The sequence below is a fragment of the Micropterus dolomieu genome, linkage group LG02, assembly GCF_021292245.1.
Source record: "Micropterus dolomieu isolate WLL.071019.BEF.003 ecotype Adirondacks linkage group LG02, ASM2129224v1, whole genome shotgun sequence".
Taxonomy (NCBI): domain Eukaryota; kingdom Metazoa; phylum Chordata; class Actinopteri; order Centrarchiformes; family Centrarchidae; genus Micropterus; species Micropterus dolomieu.
Genome location: NC_060151.1, coordinates 2,614,713 through 2,630,116, shown reverse-complemented (window position 1 = coordinate 2,630,116; position 15,404 = coordinate 2,614,713). Strand labels below are relative to the sequence as shown.

At 42.6% G+C, this 15,404-nt stretch overlaps 1 protein-coding gene across 1 annotated transcript in view; it reads right to left on the bottom strand.

Moving 5' to 3' along the window:
* The window catches only part of LOC123967475 (TANK-binding kinase 1-binding protein 1-like), a 31,595-nt gene that overhangs the window by 3,204 nt on the left and 12,987 nt on the right, over positions 1–15,404 (bottom strand). The window contains exons 2-9 of the mRNA XM_046043582.1: positions 6,444–6,684; positions 6,186–6,317; positions 5,144–5,248; positions 4,904–5,054; positions 3,267–3,460; positions 1,642–1,709; positions 1,431–1,537; positions 373–501 (exon numbers count right to left, since the gene is read on the bottom strand). Of these exons, the coding sequence (XP_045899538.1) occupies positions 373–501; positions 1,431–1,537; positions 1,642–1,709; positions 3,267–3,460; positions 4,904–5,054; positions 5,144–5,248; positions 6,186–6,317; positions 6,444–6,677 (1,120 nt within the window). The 5' untranslated portion in view covers positions 6,678–6,684. The remainder of the gene's footprint in view (positions 1–372; positions 502–1,430; positions 1,538–1,641; positions 1,710–3,266; positions 3,461–4,903; positions 5,055–5,143; positions 5,249–6,185; positions 6,318–6,443; positions 6,685–15,404) is intronic.

Sequence of the window (15,404 nt, the reverse complement as noted above, 5' to 3'; positions counted from 1 at the left end):
CCTCTCTCTCCTCCCCCTCCTCCTCCTCTCTCCCCTCCAGCTCCGTGAGCTGAGGCCGGTCTGACCAGGCCCACCAAGGAGGTACGGAGCTGAGTTTTGGTTTGGCCGTAACCATGCATCTCCCCCAGAAGGGGCCTGGACTTGGGGAGGGTGGATACTGGATCATTCATCAGGCGAGCTGTTGGCCTCTGAATGGCTGACAGGTCAGATACCTGAGAAAAGGCGAGAAGGTTCAAAGTTCAAAGAACTTGTCTAAGTAGTAAATCCTAATTTTCCCACAATAAAAAACACCAAACATTTCTAGTCTCACCTCTGAATAACTGCGGCGACCCTGGAACTTTGCTCGTAGACGGCTGCTGGTTGGCTGATGGGAGTAGGAAGCGGGGCCGTCGTTTGGGGACAGAGGAGGAGAGGGGGTGGGGAGGAGCCTGTCAGGGGAGAGTAAGGGGTGCTGGGGGGAGGTGGGGGAGAGACGCTGAGGAGCAGGGGGAGGATGAGAAACTGGTGGAGAAAGAGAGAAAGAGAATGGTAAAAGGCCCCACTCGTTTCAGTTGACTGTAGTTTGGAGTGAATCTTCAACAACCTTAAAGTGGGAAATAAATTAATCAAAATCTAATAAATTCCCTTTCAGCTTGACCTAATAAGCCCAAATAAGTCCCTTAAGACTCTCCAGTTGATCCAGAATGTTGTGGCACAAGTACTAACAAGAACCAGGAGGCAGACACCATCTCCACATTTAAGAGTAGGCTTAAGACTTTCCTCTTTGATAAAGCTTATAGTTAGGGCTGGCTCAGGTGAGTCCTGAACCATCCCTTAGTTATGCTGCTATAGGCCTAGACTGCTGGGAGACTTCCCATGATGCACTGAGCTCCTCTCTCCTCCTCTGCATCTCCATCTGTATGCATTCTTATCCATTTATCGCATGTTACTAACTCTGCTTCTTCCCTCTCCGCTCTTCTTCTGTCGCTTTCTGCAGGTGTTTCTGTCTCCGGGGCTGTGCTGGATCTGTGGTAAACGGGCTTCCTGCTAGCCCCATGTTCCTGCTTAACAACCACTGCCACTATTATTATTATAATCTAACCATTCAACTACCCTCTGCTTTAAAGGTGGAGTAAGCCATTATGGAGAAATCTAACGCCATGACAAATACCATGATATAGAGCGAACAGCCACACAGCAAGTAATGTAACTAATGTTAGATAAGATGATGGCGCGACATTTTGATTGTTTCTCATTTACAGAGCCAGGGCTGAGTACAAACACCAGGTTTTTTCTCAGCACACACAGAACGGACAGCTAACGCACCATGAGGAGATATTCACTGAATCTGACAAAAAGATGTGTATTGGATTAGAATTGCTTACCCCACCTTTAAAATATCTAATGATACCAGGAAGTCCATAATCCAAGAAGTCAGTCAGGTGACCTACCGGCTTCCTGTGAGACATGTCGCAGAAGGTCACTCTGTTTCACAGTCAGACTCCGAACACGACCCAGTTCCTCTGTTAGCTCAGTGTAGGCTAACGCCAGGTTCACCCTGCAACACAAAGAAAGTGACTGAATAAATATACATATACATACTGTACATACAAACTAACAAGACAGGTTTAAAAATATTTTCTTCTTTGAAATACGACTCACTGTTCGTCCCCAGCTTTCTGTATCCATTCCACATCACAGTGCTCACAGTGTGGGGGCATCTCCTGCGACTGACGGACACAGACCTGTGGTTAGGCTTGTTGTGTCTATCAACCGTTACTCGTGTTTAAGTTGGAGCTACTGAGTAAAGTCTGTTTGGAGCCAAAATTTAGCATGTTTTAACTCAGTGACCACCAATCAGCTGATTCAACTATCTACTGACAAAGACTGTGATATGCGATTGATGCACTGGAAGGTGCTAAAGATGTGCTGGATTGAAAGCAGCTCTGAAGGACTATTGGTAAGCCGTGTTGATGAGCTATGTTATAATAATGAAAGCCTTAAAGCATAAAGCTGTGTCGCCCTGCCTTTCTATACTTTCCGACTTCACTACCAGTGTTTTCAGGTGCTAAAACCAAAGAATCATGACTTCCATCTTAGTGTATAAACAAACATGTTACCGCTATAGAATTTTAAACCAAACATAACTTGAGGATGACCATATCATATGGTGGAAGCCCTGTTGGTTCTTAAATACCTAAATCTTTGAAAACAGCTCATAGTTAAATTTTTAAAAATCCTAAAACAACTGAAAACAACATGACACTTGTTGGGGACTATTTTCCGAGGAAGACAAATCCACATGTGATGCTCTAGTGAGTATTCGGGGCAGCAGGATGGTGTATGTGGGATTGATTCAAAACAATCTACAGTGTGTGTTCATGGTAATAAAGGAATATGTCACACAACATGTGACTCATTGATGAGTTTTTATTAGATCCATCAGGAGAGACTTTCTTAAGAGTGAATAATATTTGTTGAAAAGACAAAGATGACGCCTCGGTCTGCTTGTAACCAGCCTGCACCTCGGCCTGCTAATATCGAGCCTGCACTCCAGTTGATAAAGCTCGGGTTTGTGACCCTGCAACCTTTCTGTCCTGAGCTAGCTAGTCCGCTACTTAAGCTTTATTCACTGGTAATTCATATAATGAGGTAAGGCTTGAAATGACAAAGCAAAATGCAATGAATGTCTGCTCCGCTGTAGGAATGCACTTGAGCCTGAGTGGCAGCTGTCATCCATTCCTGTGCTGCAGCAGTTTCCAGTGGCTGTGCTCCAACTTCTGGTCCTACACTCCAAACACCGGTCTGCGGTCCTGTCCTCCAGCCACCAGCTGTTTGCAGTTCATTGGTCTAAATTCTATAATTTGCTATTTCTGTTAACAAAGGTCTAGCCAATTCGTCATTACATGCTTTACCTCATATGAATAACCAGTAAATAAAGTGTTAGTTATGATTTATAGTCCCATATTCTCTAACTATGGCCAACCAGTGGTTTAGATCACCACCAACGGTTCTTGAGGTGGTTCCAGGTGGGTCCCCAGCAAGAAGTTGAAATTGTAATTGTACATTTAAAACTTATTATATTAACCACCATTCATTAATTATATAATTACCCTCAATGTGACAGACTGTCTGACTATTTAGGTCATGGGTCTTATCAAATGGGGGTCCGTGGTGTAATTTTTGTCAGTTTAGGGGTCCTTGATGTGAAAAAGTCTGAGAACCACTGGTTTAGATAGTACCACAGGTGTATACAGTACATACAGCCTTTTAAGCATCAGGCCTACCTGTCTCTGTGCTTCCTGTAGCTGGGCTACCTCCTTCTGCAGCCTCTGAAGCTCGGCCCTCTGCTCTTTCTCCCTATGACAGGCTCCCTCAGCTTGATGCCGTGCCCTCTCCAGCTCAGCCTCCAGTCGCTGCAGCTTCAGGTCGGACAGGGCGTCCAGACTGCGGGAGCTCTGCAACGTCAGCCCACGGCCCTCTGACAAAAAAGCAGACACACAAGAGTTTCAGTCAGTTTCATATTTTCTGGCTGCTCTACCATGATATCAGTGGAGGTATAAACATCCTAAATCATTAGTATTGTCTTTCTTTTTTTTCTTTTTTTACGTTTGTGGTTTGCAGTCATGTTTACCAGAATGTTTATTTGGTTGGATTTATTACGTGTTGTATGTGTTTATACCCTACTAAATATCCAACTAACAACAATTGTAACTTAAATCAGCACAAGGACAATAGCATTTCATACTACCTTATTTTGAGGGTTTACAGGTTATGTTAAAGAGGTGGTATTATGCTCATTTTTAGGTTCAAAATCTTATTTAGGGTTGTACCAGAACAGGTTTACATGGTTTCATTTTCTAAAAACACCATATTTTTGTCATACTGCACATTGCTGCAGCTCCTCTTTTCACCCTGTGTTGAATGCTTCGTTTTAGCTATAGAGTGATGCATCTTGTCTCTAAATGATCTTCGCTGGGAGTTACACATGCGCAGTTCCTAGTTAAGGACAACTAGCCGGTAAACACGGCTTTGTTTCAGCTGTACATGTTGCCGACCAGCTTGGCAACATGGACTGGAGCAAGAGTTTCAGAGTGGTGAGTTATTAATCTGTAACAAAAGGATCTTTCATCCATAAAGTTTTAACTGAGCTCTGTCTCTACATCACAGTAACAACTTCCTGTCCATTGACTGCCTGGAGGGTAGCTAGTGTTTGGAAGGGAGCGGAGGTGTGTGCTGCAGCTCACTGTTTTTCCACCGGTGTTTTTGAGGGTGTTGTCGGAGTAGCCGCTTGGCGAGCATTATTTGAGGCGCACTTAGCTTTCATCCCTGTGACGTCACAGGGATGAAAGGTGGACTACAAACGAGCTGTTTTCAGGCAGTTCAGAGAAGTGTTTTCTGTGGGAGATAGGAACTCCCTTTGGGCTGGACTTTGGGCTTTTTCACTTTGCAAACCTGTTACATGCACAAGAAAGAGATATAACTCAATAAAGGAGAGGGGAAAAGCCAAAAAGCATAATACCACCTCTTTAAAAAAGCAACATAATCAACAGTTGAAGGTGCCATTAAATGCATATTTAAGACTTCTTTAGAGTTCACAACTGAGCTTTAACTATTAAGAATCTAACGTTAGCCTATGTTTGGTAGCTGAAGCTCATGCAACATGTATAACGGTTGTCATTTCAGCAGAAAAAATTTACGGAAGCCAGCTAGAAACGAGAAGCTGCTGTTGTCTACCAATGTCGATGGTCAACCTGACACTGTAATAAATGTATACTGCATGTGATATGCAAGAAAGATAAGGTTGACACATATAGAAACAGTAATTAGAAGGCAGGGATTAGCAAATGTTCAATTGTATATTTTGTGTTTTTAACTCATGATTAAGTCTTGTGGTAGGAAAAGATTAGGGTCCAAAACCCACCTCTGGGTACGTCCAGGCTGGCATGGACATGAGATTGATGTGCATCTTTGCTGCGGAGTTGAGCGCTGAGTTTGTGCAGGGAAGTTTCTCTTTGTCTGAGAGCCGACTCCAGGCTGCAGATCTGCTCCACATGCTGCTCTGCTAGAGTTGTCTGCCACGCACAAAAACATGTGAAACTGAAACCCAAATTTCTGCTTAACACTGTAGCAAAAAAAAATTATTGCAAGGAAACATGTTTACCATCTTGTCTAGGTCTCTCTGGACATTGCTTTTCTCTATGTGAATCTTCTCGTAAGCCTGGATGACTTCCTCCAACCTCTCCTCTCTCTCCTTACTCTTCTGGAGCTGACAGAGAAAGAAAAGAGAAAGCTCTCACGCTTTGTTTTAATGGTTAATTCCAGTTTACTTTTGTTTGTTGTTGTTCTGTTCTGTCCATTATTCCTATTGTTTAATGAAAAATTCATTCAAATCATAAATAAATTCAAATTATCCAGATGAGATTAAGGACACTTTAATTTATCACCTGTCTCCTTGTAGAGGTGTTCAGTACATGAACAAATCTTTATCAACACATTTTCAAACTGAACAGAAGATACTGAATCATTAATCAGCTTATTAAAAGATTGTGAAAGACACAGAAATCAAAAAAGCCTGATTACATGTGTTTAAGAGTGCATGTAGTCTAGTTCTCTACTGAACTGACTGTGAGAGTTTCATGGTTTGTGTTGTGTTAGTTTCCTGTTTTATTTTGAAAATGTATCCTCCCTGTTGATTTCTCAATTCCTTACACCTGTGTTTAATCATCGCGCCACCTTGTGTGTGTATATAGGTCTCTGTCTCCCAGGTGTTGTTGTCAGCTTGTCTTTCACTGTTAGTGTACCTGCCTGTTCACTGTTTCTCGCCTGCTTTTGATGTGTGGATTATTAAATTTTGATTTATTCAGACTTCATTCCTGCCTGCCTCTTAATGGATATGTTTTCTTTGAGTACTGGACTTCACTCCTGTTTCTCAGCTTGCCTACCTGCCTCTTAATCACTGTAGGTGTTCACCTTCTTTGGCGTTAATAGATGCCCCCAATCAGTAGGTAAATGCGACTACTAGCTGTGTAACTTTGCCAGTTCTTGAGAGATACCGCTTTCAACAATCTAACTAAACTGTCTGCTTGGTGTCTGATCGTCTGATTGCTCGAGAACGTTGTCCCTACACTAAGCAATATTTCCATGTTCCCAGATATCTACAGTTACTTTGGTAACTAGTAAGCACTGATAATATTACAGAGTACCTCCTGAGTGAGAGAGTTGATCCTCTGCTGTAGGTTGGTGGTCTCTGATTGGATTTCACTGGTATCCTTGATGATGGGCTCACAGGAACAGCATAGTGTCCTCTCTTCTCCAAATTCACTGATCATAGGAAACTGGAGGACAGAAAAGAATGCATTCAGGCCTTCCACAAGTCTCTATTCTATTCTATCTAATTCTATTTTGTGTGTATAAATGGGCGCATAGTGTGTGTGTGTGTGTGTGTGTGTGCTGCTCTCCACCTTGACCTCATAGCGTTTGAGCTTCCTCTTGATGCTGCTGTTCTCTCTCTCCAGGCTGGCCAGCCGGGTCTTGATGTCATGATAGGCGGCGGCCAGGGCCAATCCTGATGCCGGATATATGTCCTCTGGCAGCTGAGTGGGTGACCAGCTGATATCGGAAATGCCCACATCATCTCTCAGCCCCTCTCCTCCTCCCAGCAGCCCCAGCTCTCCTCTGCGGAATAGATCCATCATCAGTTAGCTGTAGGAGAGGGAAAAAAAAGAGTTGTAGTTGATCTCTGGGAAATGTAGTGGAGAAAACACAGACTGGATTTTGGGCAAATAGGCAGACAGGCTAGTAGCCATGTCAGCCTTTGAGTCACTTTGCACTTCACAAAGCAGTGGCACAAATGGCAATAAACCAAAAAGAAGAAGATAAAATCAAGACGGCGGTGCATGTACATGCTAAAGTCAGCATCTCCCTCAAACTCTACAACATTATTCTTTTTATTTGTTTTGTTTTTAGTACTGAAGCCTGTTTTTCCTATGACAGAAAAACACTCATCAACATCTGAAAATCAAGGACAGGCATTAAGCGCAGAGGATGATCACTGCCCACATCTTCCGACCACCCAGCCAGACCAGCTGGACTAAATCACCCCAGGAGGAGGGCAAAGAGAGCCAGGGTAAGAGCTAAGCTCATCCTGATTAGGCTACTCCACTACCCAGTCTACACCTGGCTGTGGTCCCATTGCAGGAAAATAAAAAGAAGAAATCAGAGACTGTTGTGCCCACATCTTTACAGAGACTTGGCTCCGTTATTACACTCGGCTGGTGGAACATGTTCCTCTCCAACAGAACGCAAGACTCCAGTAAGAGGAGGAGAGGTGGACTCTGTCTTTACATCAGTGGTGCTTGGTGGTCAAATGTAGTCAAAGTTCAGTGACAGTGTTCCCCAGGAGTCGGATCTTTTATGTTTTTATGCCGACCATATTATCTGCCCGGGTGTTTTTGTTGCTGCTATTTACAGTCCCTCAGACGCAAATTCAAACAATGCACTACATGTTCATTGACATGGGATGTGCAAGGATCAGGACAGGAGCGCTCTGCAGCAGGTGATTAAAACCACCCAGAACATCATTGGTAGCTATCTCGGGAGCATCAGTGATATCCATGAGGTGCCTGTGCAGAGCCCGAAGGATACTAAAAGTCAGCACCCACCCAGCCCTGGGCTGCTCACCCTGCTGCCGTCTGGCAACAGTTACAGAAGTATCCATTGTTGTACCACCAGACTGCAGAGCAGCTTCTTTCCCCAGGCTGTGAGACTCCTCAACTCCACCATAAATAAATTACATGGAACTTTCTGTTAGGCTGGTTTTGCACATTACCACACCACTACCCCCGTTCCCACTATAAACAAGTCGTTCTATCTGCATACTGCTACACTGATATCACACATATTGTAGGCCTATTTTATTTTTTACATGTTGCATGTATATACATTAATGTATTTTTCTTGGAAAGATAATTGTTTCCTTTTTATTTCTTATTTTCTTTTAGTGCTACTTTGTTCCATTTTTTAAATAAAATTCTAATTTAAATATGTTAATCTGTTCAGACATTTTCTATGTGTAGCATGGAGGGGGCTGCAACTGCATTTCATTGCGCAATACTGTACTGTGTGATGACAGTAAAACTGAACCAGAATGAATTTGAATGAGAATGAAGTCCCACGTCCTGGCAGAGGTGACAGACTGCAGTCAGACTGTGTGTATATGTGTGTTTGTTTTCAAACTGCAGCCAGAAGCCCACTGAGCCCGCAAGCCAAAGGTTTGGTGTTTCCCATCTGCTGCCGTATAAAGTACATCCTCTCCTCCCTGCCCCCTGCCTCTCGCTGGCGGTTTCCATGGTTACGGTGGAAAACTAATCCCCCACCAAGGAAAAAAGAAGAGGAGGATTCTCATTTCAAAACTACACTCTGGACCTCCAATATGGTCGGCAGGTGTGATGAAATGGGGGTCATGACAGAGTGGAGGCCCCTTTCAGACATGTTTTAAGACTTTATCACTGCTTTATAATAAATAAAATATTATATATATAATAATAATTTGTGTCTGCGATGGTTGAAAAGAAACACAGAATCTAAGATTTCTGCTACTTCACTAAAAAGTCCATTCTCACTGTAGGAGAGCTGGGGGTTTCAGGTTTCAAGCGACAAGGTTCAAGGTCAATCATTTTACAACACAGGGTTGTATAACAAGAATAAGTTTTAGTTACCTTTATGCTACTCACAAAAGCAAACATTAAACACAAAAATGATCCAGAATGCTGCTGCACGTATACTGGCCGAGAGGATGGCTGATTCAGGGTGAGTGACATTCTGTATACACATTGCACCCACCCCTCAGACCCGACTCAAGCTTCTCAGCCAATTAAACACCATGAATATGAGATGAATGTGTGAGTTATACACCAATCAGCACCACTTTTACAAGGTACTGACCACTGCAGACCAGACTGTGGTCCTCCTGGATCTTTGTTATATTTGTTAGCCATATTCATATAACATCTAAGGCTAAATGTAGCTCTTAACTGGCTGAGTTAGATGGTGATAAACCCTAAACAGTAGAAAATCGGTCCAGTCTCCAATCTTGTGTTCCTTAATTAAACTGACATGTTGATAACACATAAGCACTCTTTCAGAATGCTCTCATTTACATGTATGTGTATGCGTAAATGAGTGTGGTGTCGCTCTGGGACAGGTGTGCATGAGGCTGGGAGGGAAAAAAAAAAAACTACAAATAACTAGATTACACCATTGCTTCGACATGGAAACATGGCAAAGCAACTCAACTATGCACGGAAACGCAGGAACTGGGGGGTGCAGAAAAATGGCAGCAGGTGCTCCGGAGCAATGAGCAAACAATTTTAATATTTGGCAGTGTGATGAAGTGGGTTTGCTCACCACTTGTCCCATACAGGCCATGACCTTCTAGTTTATACATAAACGTTTATGTTTTTTGGTAATTTGCCATAGCTTGTGTAAAAGTGCACCACTTACTATTCCGGGTTGTTTGTGTTTGTATTATGTTACAGGCGAGTGCAAAGCATATGGTAAGTTAGAGTAAACACATAGTCATAAGTTAGCTTCAGCTCAATTTTATTAGGTTGCAAGTTTAAACATGGCTTAATTGTTTTCCTGTGTTAATACTTACAATTGTTCGTCCCTTTGTTCAGTTCCACCATGCAGGATAATTGTTTGGGGAGGGGCCGGCATAAGCATTTCCTGTTTTATAGGAATAGGGTGGTCATGGATGACATCACCGGGCCAAACCAAGTAGAGGGTTTTCTTTCTTTATAGGAATGTTTCTTTTGGTTGTTTTTGATTATTATGAATAAATGTGTGAATAACCCTGACCTGTTTTCTAGGCAGTGGGAGCAGAGTGAACTGATAACGAAGTTCCAAATATTAAGAGATTTCTAGATATAGATGTTGTGGAGTAGATCAACCTGCATCAGAACGGGATGGGCTGAAGCAGTTGGGTGTGAATTGACCGCCCTATATAAACAGGGGGGAAAAAAGGAGGTGAAGGTGTGCTGCTGTGAATACGTGCCTCGTGTTAGTGTTGCTATAAGTTTGATGCCTTACTTTTCTTTTGTTATTTTGGATTGAATTATCCATGTACTGCCGACCATGGTCAATAAAATAATCACTTCTGCAAACATATGATGTTGGAGTCTGCCTACCTACCACCTTCCTAGCCACTCTGGCCAGGCTACACCACAGGCAGCTTAAGAAGGTGGTTTGTTTGCTGAAGGGCTGGAGAGCGGTACAAGAATGAGTGTCTGCAGGCAACAGTGAATCATGGTGGAGGTTCCTTGTGAGTTTGAGGCGAGATTTCTGCAAACAGAATTGGGAATTTGGTCAGAAATAACGGTCTCTTTAATACTGAGAAGTACAGACAGATACTTATTCATCTTGCAGTACCATCAGGGAGGCACCGGATTGGCCCCAAATTTATTCTGCAGCATGAAAATGACCCCAAAGATACAGCGAAAGTTATTAAGGCCTATCTTCATTTTAAAGAAGAACAAGGAGTCCTGAAAGTGATGGTTTGGCTCGCACTACGCGCTACCTCCAAGAAAAATATTGAGCTGCAGTTTAATGAGAGCAGGGGGAGCGTGCGGATCTGCAGTACATTAACATTTCATACATGAACATCTTACACAATGTTCCTTTTCCATACCAAAGCCATACCTTTTCCTTTACAACAGCAAGCATCCACACACGCACACACGATTTTTTTCATAATACTCCTTGCTATCTCGTCAGTATTGACAGCAAAGAAATGTAAAAGTGACAGAGGCAATGTTGCATAGTTTGTTTGGTCTGTGTGGGTTTTCACTGTTAGACATTGAGGAGATGGGGTGAATCGTTGGGTGTACAAAACATATAATTTTGACACTTAAGAGTGCTGTTTGCCTCCCGCCTCTTACCAGCAGACAGAATTGGTGGATGCCAGGACTCCAAAAAGTCACTGAGCTTGGCCGGTATTTGCCAAAAAATACCTACAGTATGACTCCCTGTCAAACCAAAAATATTCCTTTATACATTTTTTTTCCAGTTAAGTGTATGTGTGTGTGTATAGATCAAACATGCAAGATAGTGTGAGAGAGTATGTTTATTAGTGAGCTTTTGGGGGCGTTAGGAGGCATTTTTAAACAACTTCCACTCTTTACCCTAAGCTAAGTTTATTGTCTCCTAGCTCCAGCTCCATACATGGGAGTGGTACCAGACACAAAAAGATATTATGCATGTAAGCTTTTGTCTTTTTTGTAAAGATTTTATATATCTCTTTTTTTTTTCTTTTTTTTTTTGCTTGCTTTTTTTTTTTGCTTCCAGTTGACAAACAAACCAAGATGCACCAGGGGGGTAGAAAACACATTCCCATGATAGCGTAATTATGCACTTGGTCAGTATTTAGAAATAAAGTGACTTACTGAAACCCAATCAAAATACTGTGTAAAGGTAAGTTTGTACACAGCACTTGTCCTTCTTATCTAACACTTGCCAAAAGAAAGTGAATAAGGGTATTTCCAAAGATGTTCCTTTATCTAAGTATATGTTATCTAGGATCAGAGGTCCAGTAAATAGCTTGTTGTTGTTTACTTACTAGCTCTTATGGGGAGTTTGGGTGACCTTGTGGTTAAAATGCACATCATACTGTATAGGCTAAGTGACTAGTTGATTTTGGAAGCAGACTCTGCAGGTTGCATGACATAAAATATGTTTATTTATTTATTTATTTCAAAGGAAGCAGGGAATGAAGATGGAGTGAGCTGGGGATAATGGGAGGTGGTGTGAAGAGTGGCAGGCAGTGGCTGGCCAGAGCAAACGGAGACTTTTTAAAAAGCAGGCAGGAAAGTGTGGTCTTGGAGCATAAGTGAGCAGGAAATAATTATAATAAAACAAGCAAGAGCAATCACTACAGAGGCCTGACAGGTACTACCAAGGTAGCTGACTGAACAATCTTGAGTAGATATACTGCTGCTGCTGAATTTAATGAGGAGCAGGTGTGCGTAATCCGTGCATAATTAAGCTATCATTACGACATTGTGGCAATGTGTTTTTTACCCCCTGCTGTCCAAGCATCCTGGTTTACTTGTCAGTGGGAAACCTATATATCAAATCTTTACATATGATATCATTTGGATCATTTTGGAAGGCACAAAATATTTGTCATTTAGGTTGGATGTGTTAAATTTATACTTAACTAATCTTGATGAGGAAATCTGCCCGGTGCATTTAACACACCCTTCCTATTTAGTAACAGCAGCTGCCACAATGCAGTGCTCAAAGGCCAACTCCCATCCTAAGGCCAGTGACGTAAGGGCAAGAGCATTCATTCTAAAAGAATGGAATAATACAGATGATACTATTCTGATCATTTCAACTGAAGCAACACACAAATCTCACCAGTCCTCTCTCTTCTTTACTAATATGTTATTACTCCCATGTGCTGTGTGAGTGTAGAGCCTAAAGGCAGCTGCAGTCGCAGAGAGAAAGAGGTCAAACCATCCCTCTGCAGATAACTCCCACTCTTAGCCCACAGACTCTCTCACAGGCACATTCAACCCACACACTGCTTGTGGCTATTGTCTATCTATCCATCTCTTCCTCTGTATCTCCCTCTCAGTTTTCAACTCCGTCCACTCAGCTCTATTTTTTTAGACTTTTTTGCAGAAGCACACACACAGTGCCAGCCAAAGGCAGATCAGAGCACGGCCATATGTCTTCATCACATGGTTATTTAATTTATTAATGAACAGTCCGCATTACCCACAACCCCCTGTTATCCAACACAAAACCCATTAGACTGACTCATCATCATAGTGTGTGCAGTGATGGTATCCATGTTTAACATTTTCATTTCATTTACTGTATTTGTTATCTAATATATTGTTTCAATTCAACAAAGAAAATACAAAATGTATGGAAAATACACTTTATAAAGGCAGAGTGTCACAATTTGCCAAGACACAAACACAGGAATAAAGGGATTTGGACTCAAGCACAGAACACACAGGCAGAACAGATGCAGTTTGTAGTGTTTTTGAAAGGGGCACTATGTTTTAGTCCATAAAGTGCCTCTGCGCCTCAGTCCTTCCAAACCCTCCCTGCAGACTTTGAGCCACGCCTCCTCATTTGCATACACAACTCAATCCTCAATCCCCAAATCCCCAATCCCCAATCCTAAATGGCTAAATGACCTGTCCTAAATACCAAATTCATTTTCGAATTCGACTTTTAGTTTCTGATATAGACTTTTAGTTTTCGATTTAGGCTTTTAGTTTTAGACTTTTAGTCTTAGTTCTGACCAAATAATCCCTCCATAGATTTCAGCGGCCACTGGCGGTGCGGTTTTAAGATTGCAACCAGGCGTGTGCTCGTACGTGTGCTCGCTTGAGCTCATGAGCGAGCATAATCGGTATAAAATAAGTCCAAATTGAATGTTACAAAGCAAACAGCAGAAGATCCGTACTAAAGTACGTTAGCCTGCCTGCATCACTATAGGCTGGTATAACCAAATCACTTCACATTTGCATTTAACCGTTATATCCTTTCTTGCAGGCTTAATCAACACTTTCACATAATACTGGTGGGGCACAGGATAGTAATATGGGTTGCGTAAGCTGGTGAAGTAATGTGGAAAGAAATATTGCACCAGATAACAGCAGCAACTGCTCGGCGTTAGCCGGCGAGCTAACGTGACTGTCAGTGACCCAAGCCTTTTTGATGTGACTGTTTTCACCGACATCCTCTGAATCTCGTTTGGCCTGACAGGCTTCATCACATAAACCTTTATTGTTGTTTTTATCCTTTCGTGGAGTCTGTCTTTTGCTGGGAGCAGGTTGTTTTATGGTGTTAGTGGAGTGCATGTGTTAGCTGCAGTGTTGTTGCTGTAGTATGAGACCCAATGTCCAGGACTGGACTGGGGCCTCCTATTTCATCAATAATTTTTTTTCCTTCTAAATAGTAGGCCTATTAAAATATGTTCTTGTCTTGTTGTCATGGCGCCAATCTTGTGGAATGTTATGTCTCTAAAGTGTTTCGTCACACCCCTAATCTGAGTCCTCAAATGGAAGGATGGGGTGAGGTGTATCCGACCGATTTTGGTGGGCCACCTGGGTCAAAAATGCCAGGGCCGATTTTTTTGTCCCAATCCAGCCCTGCCTCCCCCAGAAGATTTTGAGCATTTAACACTTAATTTCCTGCATTCTGGGGACATTTTCTGCAGCAGGGAAGAACAAAATTCAGGTGGCAGGTGAAAATTTAAAAATGTAATAGAATATAATGCAGTAATGGGTAGCTTATTATTCAACGAAGCTTAAAATCAAAGGCAACTGGACTTGGTTGAAGATACTGGAAGACGTTTCGTCCCTCATCCAAAGGATGAGGATTTTAACCTTTGTTGGATAACTATGATCTGGATGACTGAGAATCTTCATAGACATCGTAGCTTATTATTGTGTTTAGCCTAGGTTACTTTTTGGACAATGTAGAGGTTTCTTCTACATTTACATTGCATTGCAGGCTTATTGTGCAAATAAACCTTTTTCATAACATTTTATTTGTTAATTAACATTTGGAGCAAGCTATTTTTCAGAACATTTTTAACAAATGCTTTCAAAAAGTGGTGGCTACGTGTCCCCAGCGTCCCCAGTGTAAATGACCCTCCCTCCCTGCTCCCTCCCTAAAGGATGAGCTACTCCATGCTTACCGTTTCACCTCCTCTCTCCTCCTGCTCACTTTGCCACTCGCTATCACCATAGACTGGCAGTGGCCACGGCTCTCCTTTACTCCTTCAAGTGTCTGTGCCTGCACTACGCAGGGTACCACAGCTGATGTTGAAGCTACCGCAGCCCCGGTAGCAAACATATCGGTTATTTTCGCGCATTTGGTGGCAGCCGTCTGAAGATATTGCTTTTTTGTGTGTGTGTGGGGGGGGTAACACATGAAACAGAGTGCAAAGGGGGTGGGGGCTAGTAAGAGATGTGATTGAGCAGGTTTTGACTGGGCCATAGACTGGACCGCAAAGAGAAAATATCCAGTGAGAGGCAGTTGTGTGGACAAAAACACCTTGTTGATGTCAGAGGTCAGAGGAGAATGGGCAGACTGGTTCCAGATGACAGAAAGGCAGCACTAACTCAAATAACCACTCATTACAACCAAGGTGTGCAGAACACCATCTCTGAACGCACAACACGTCCAACCTTGAAGCAGATGGCCTACAGCAGCAGAGGACCAAACCGGGGGCCCCTCCTGTCAGCTAAGAACAGGAAGCTGAGGCTAGAAGTCACACAGGCTCACCAAAACTGGACAACAGAAGATTTAAAAACGTTGCCTGGTCTGACGAGTCTGGATTTCAGCTGCAACATTCAGATGGTAGGGTCAGAGTTTGGCGTAAACAACATGAAAGC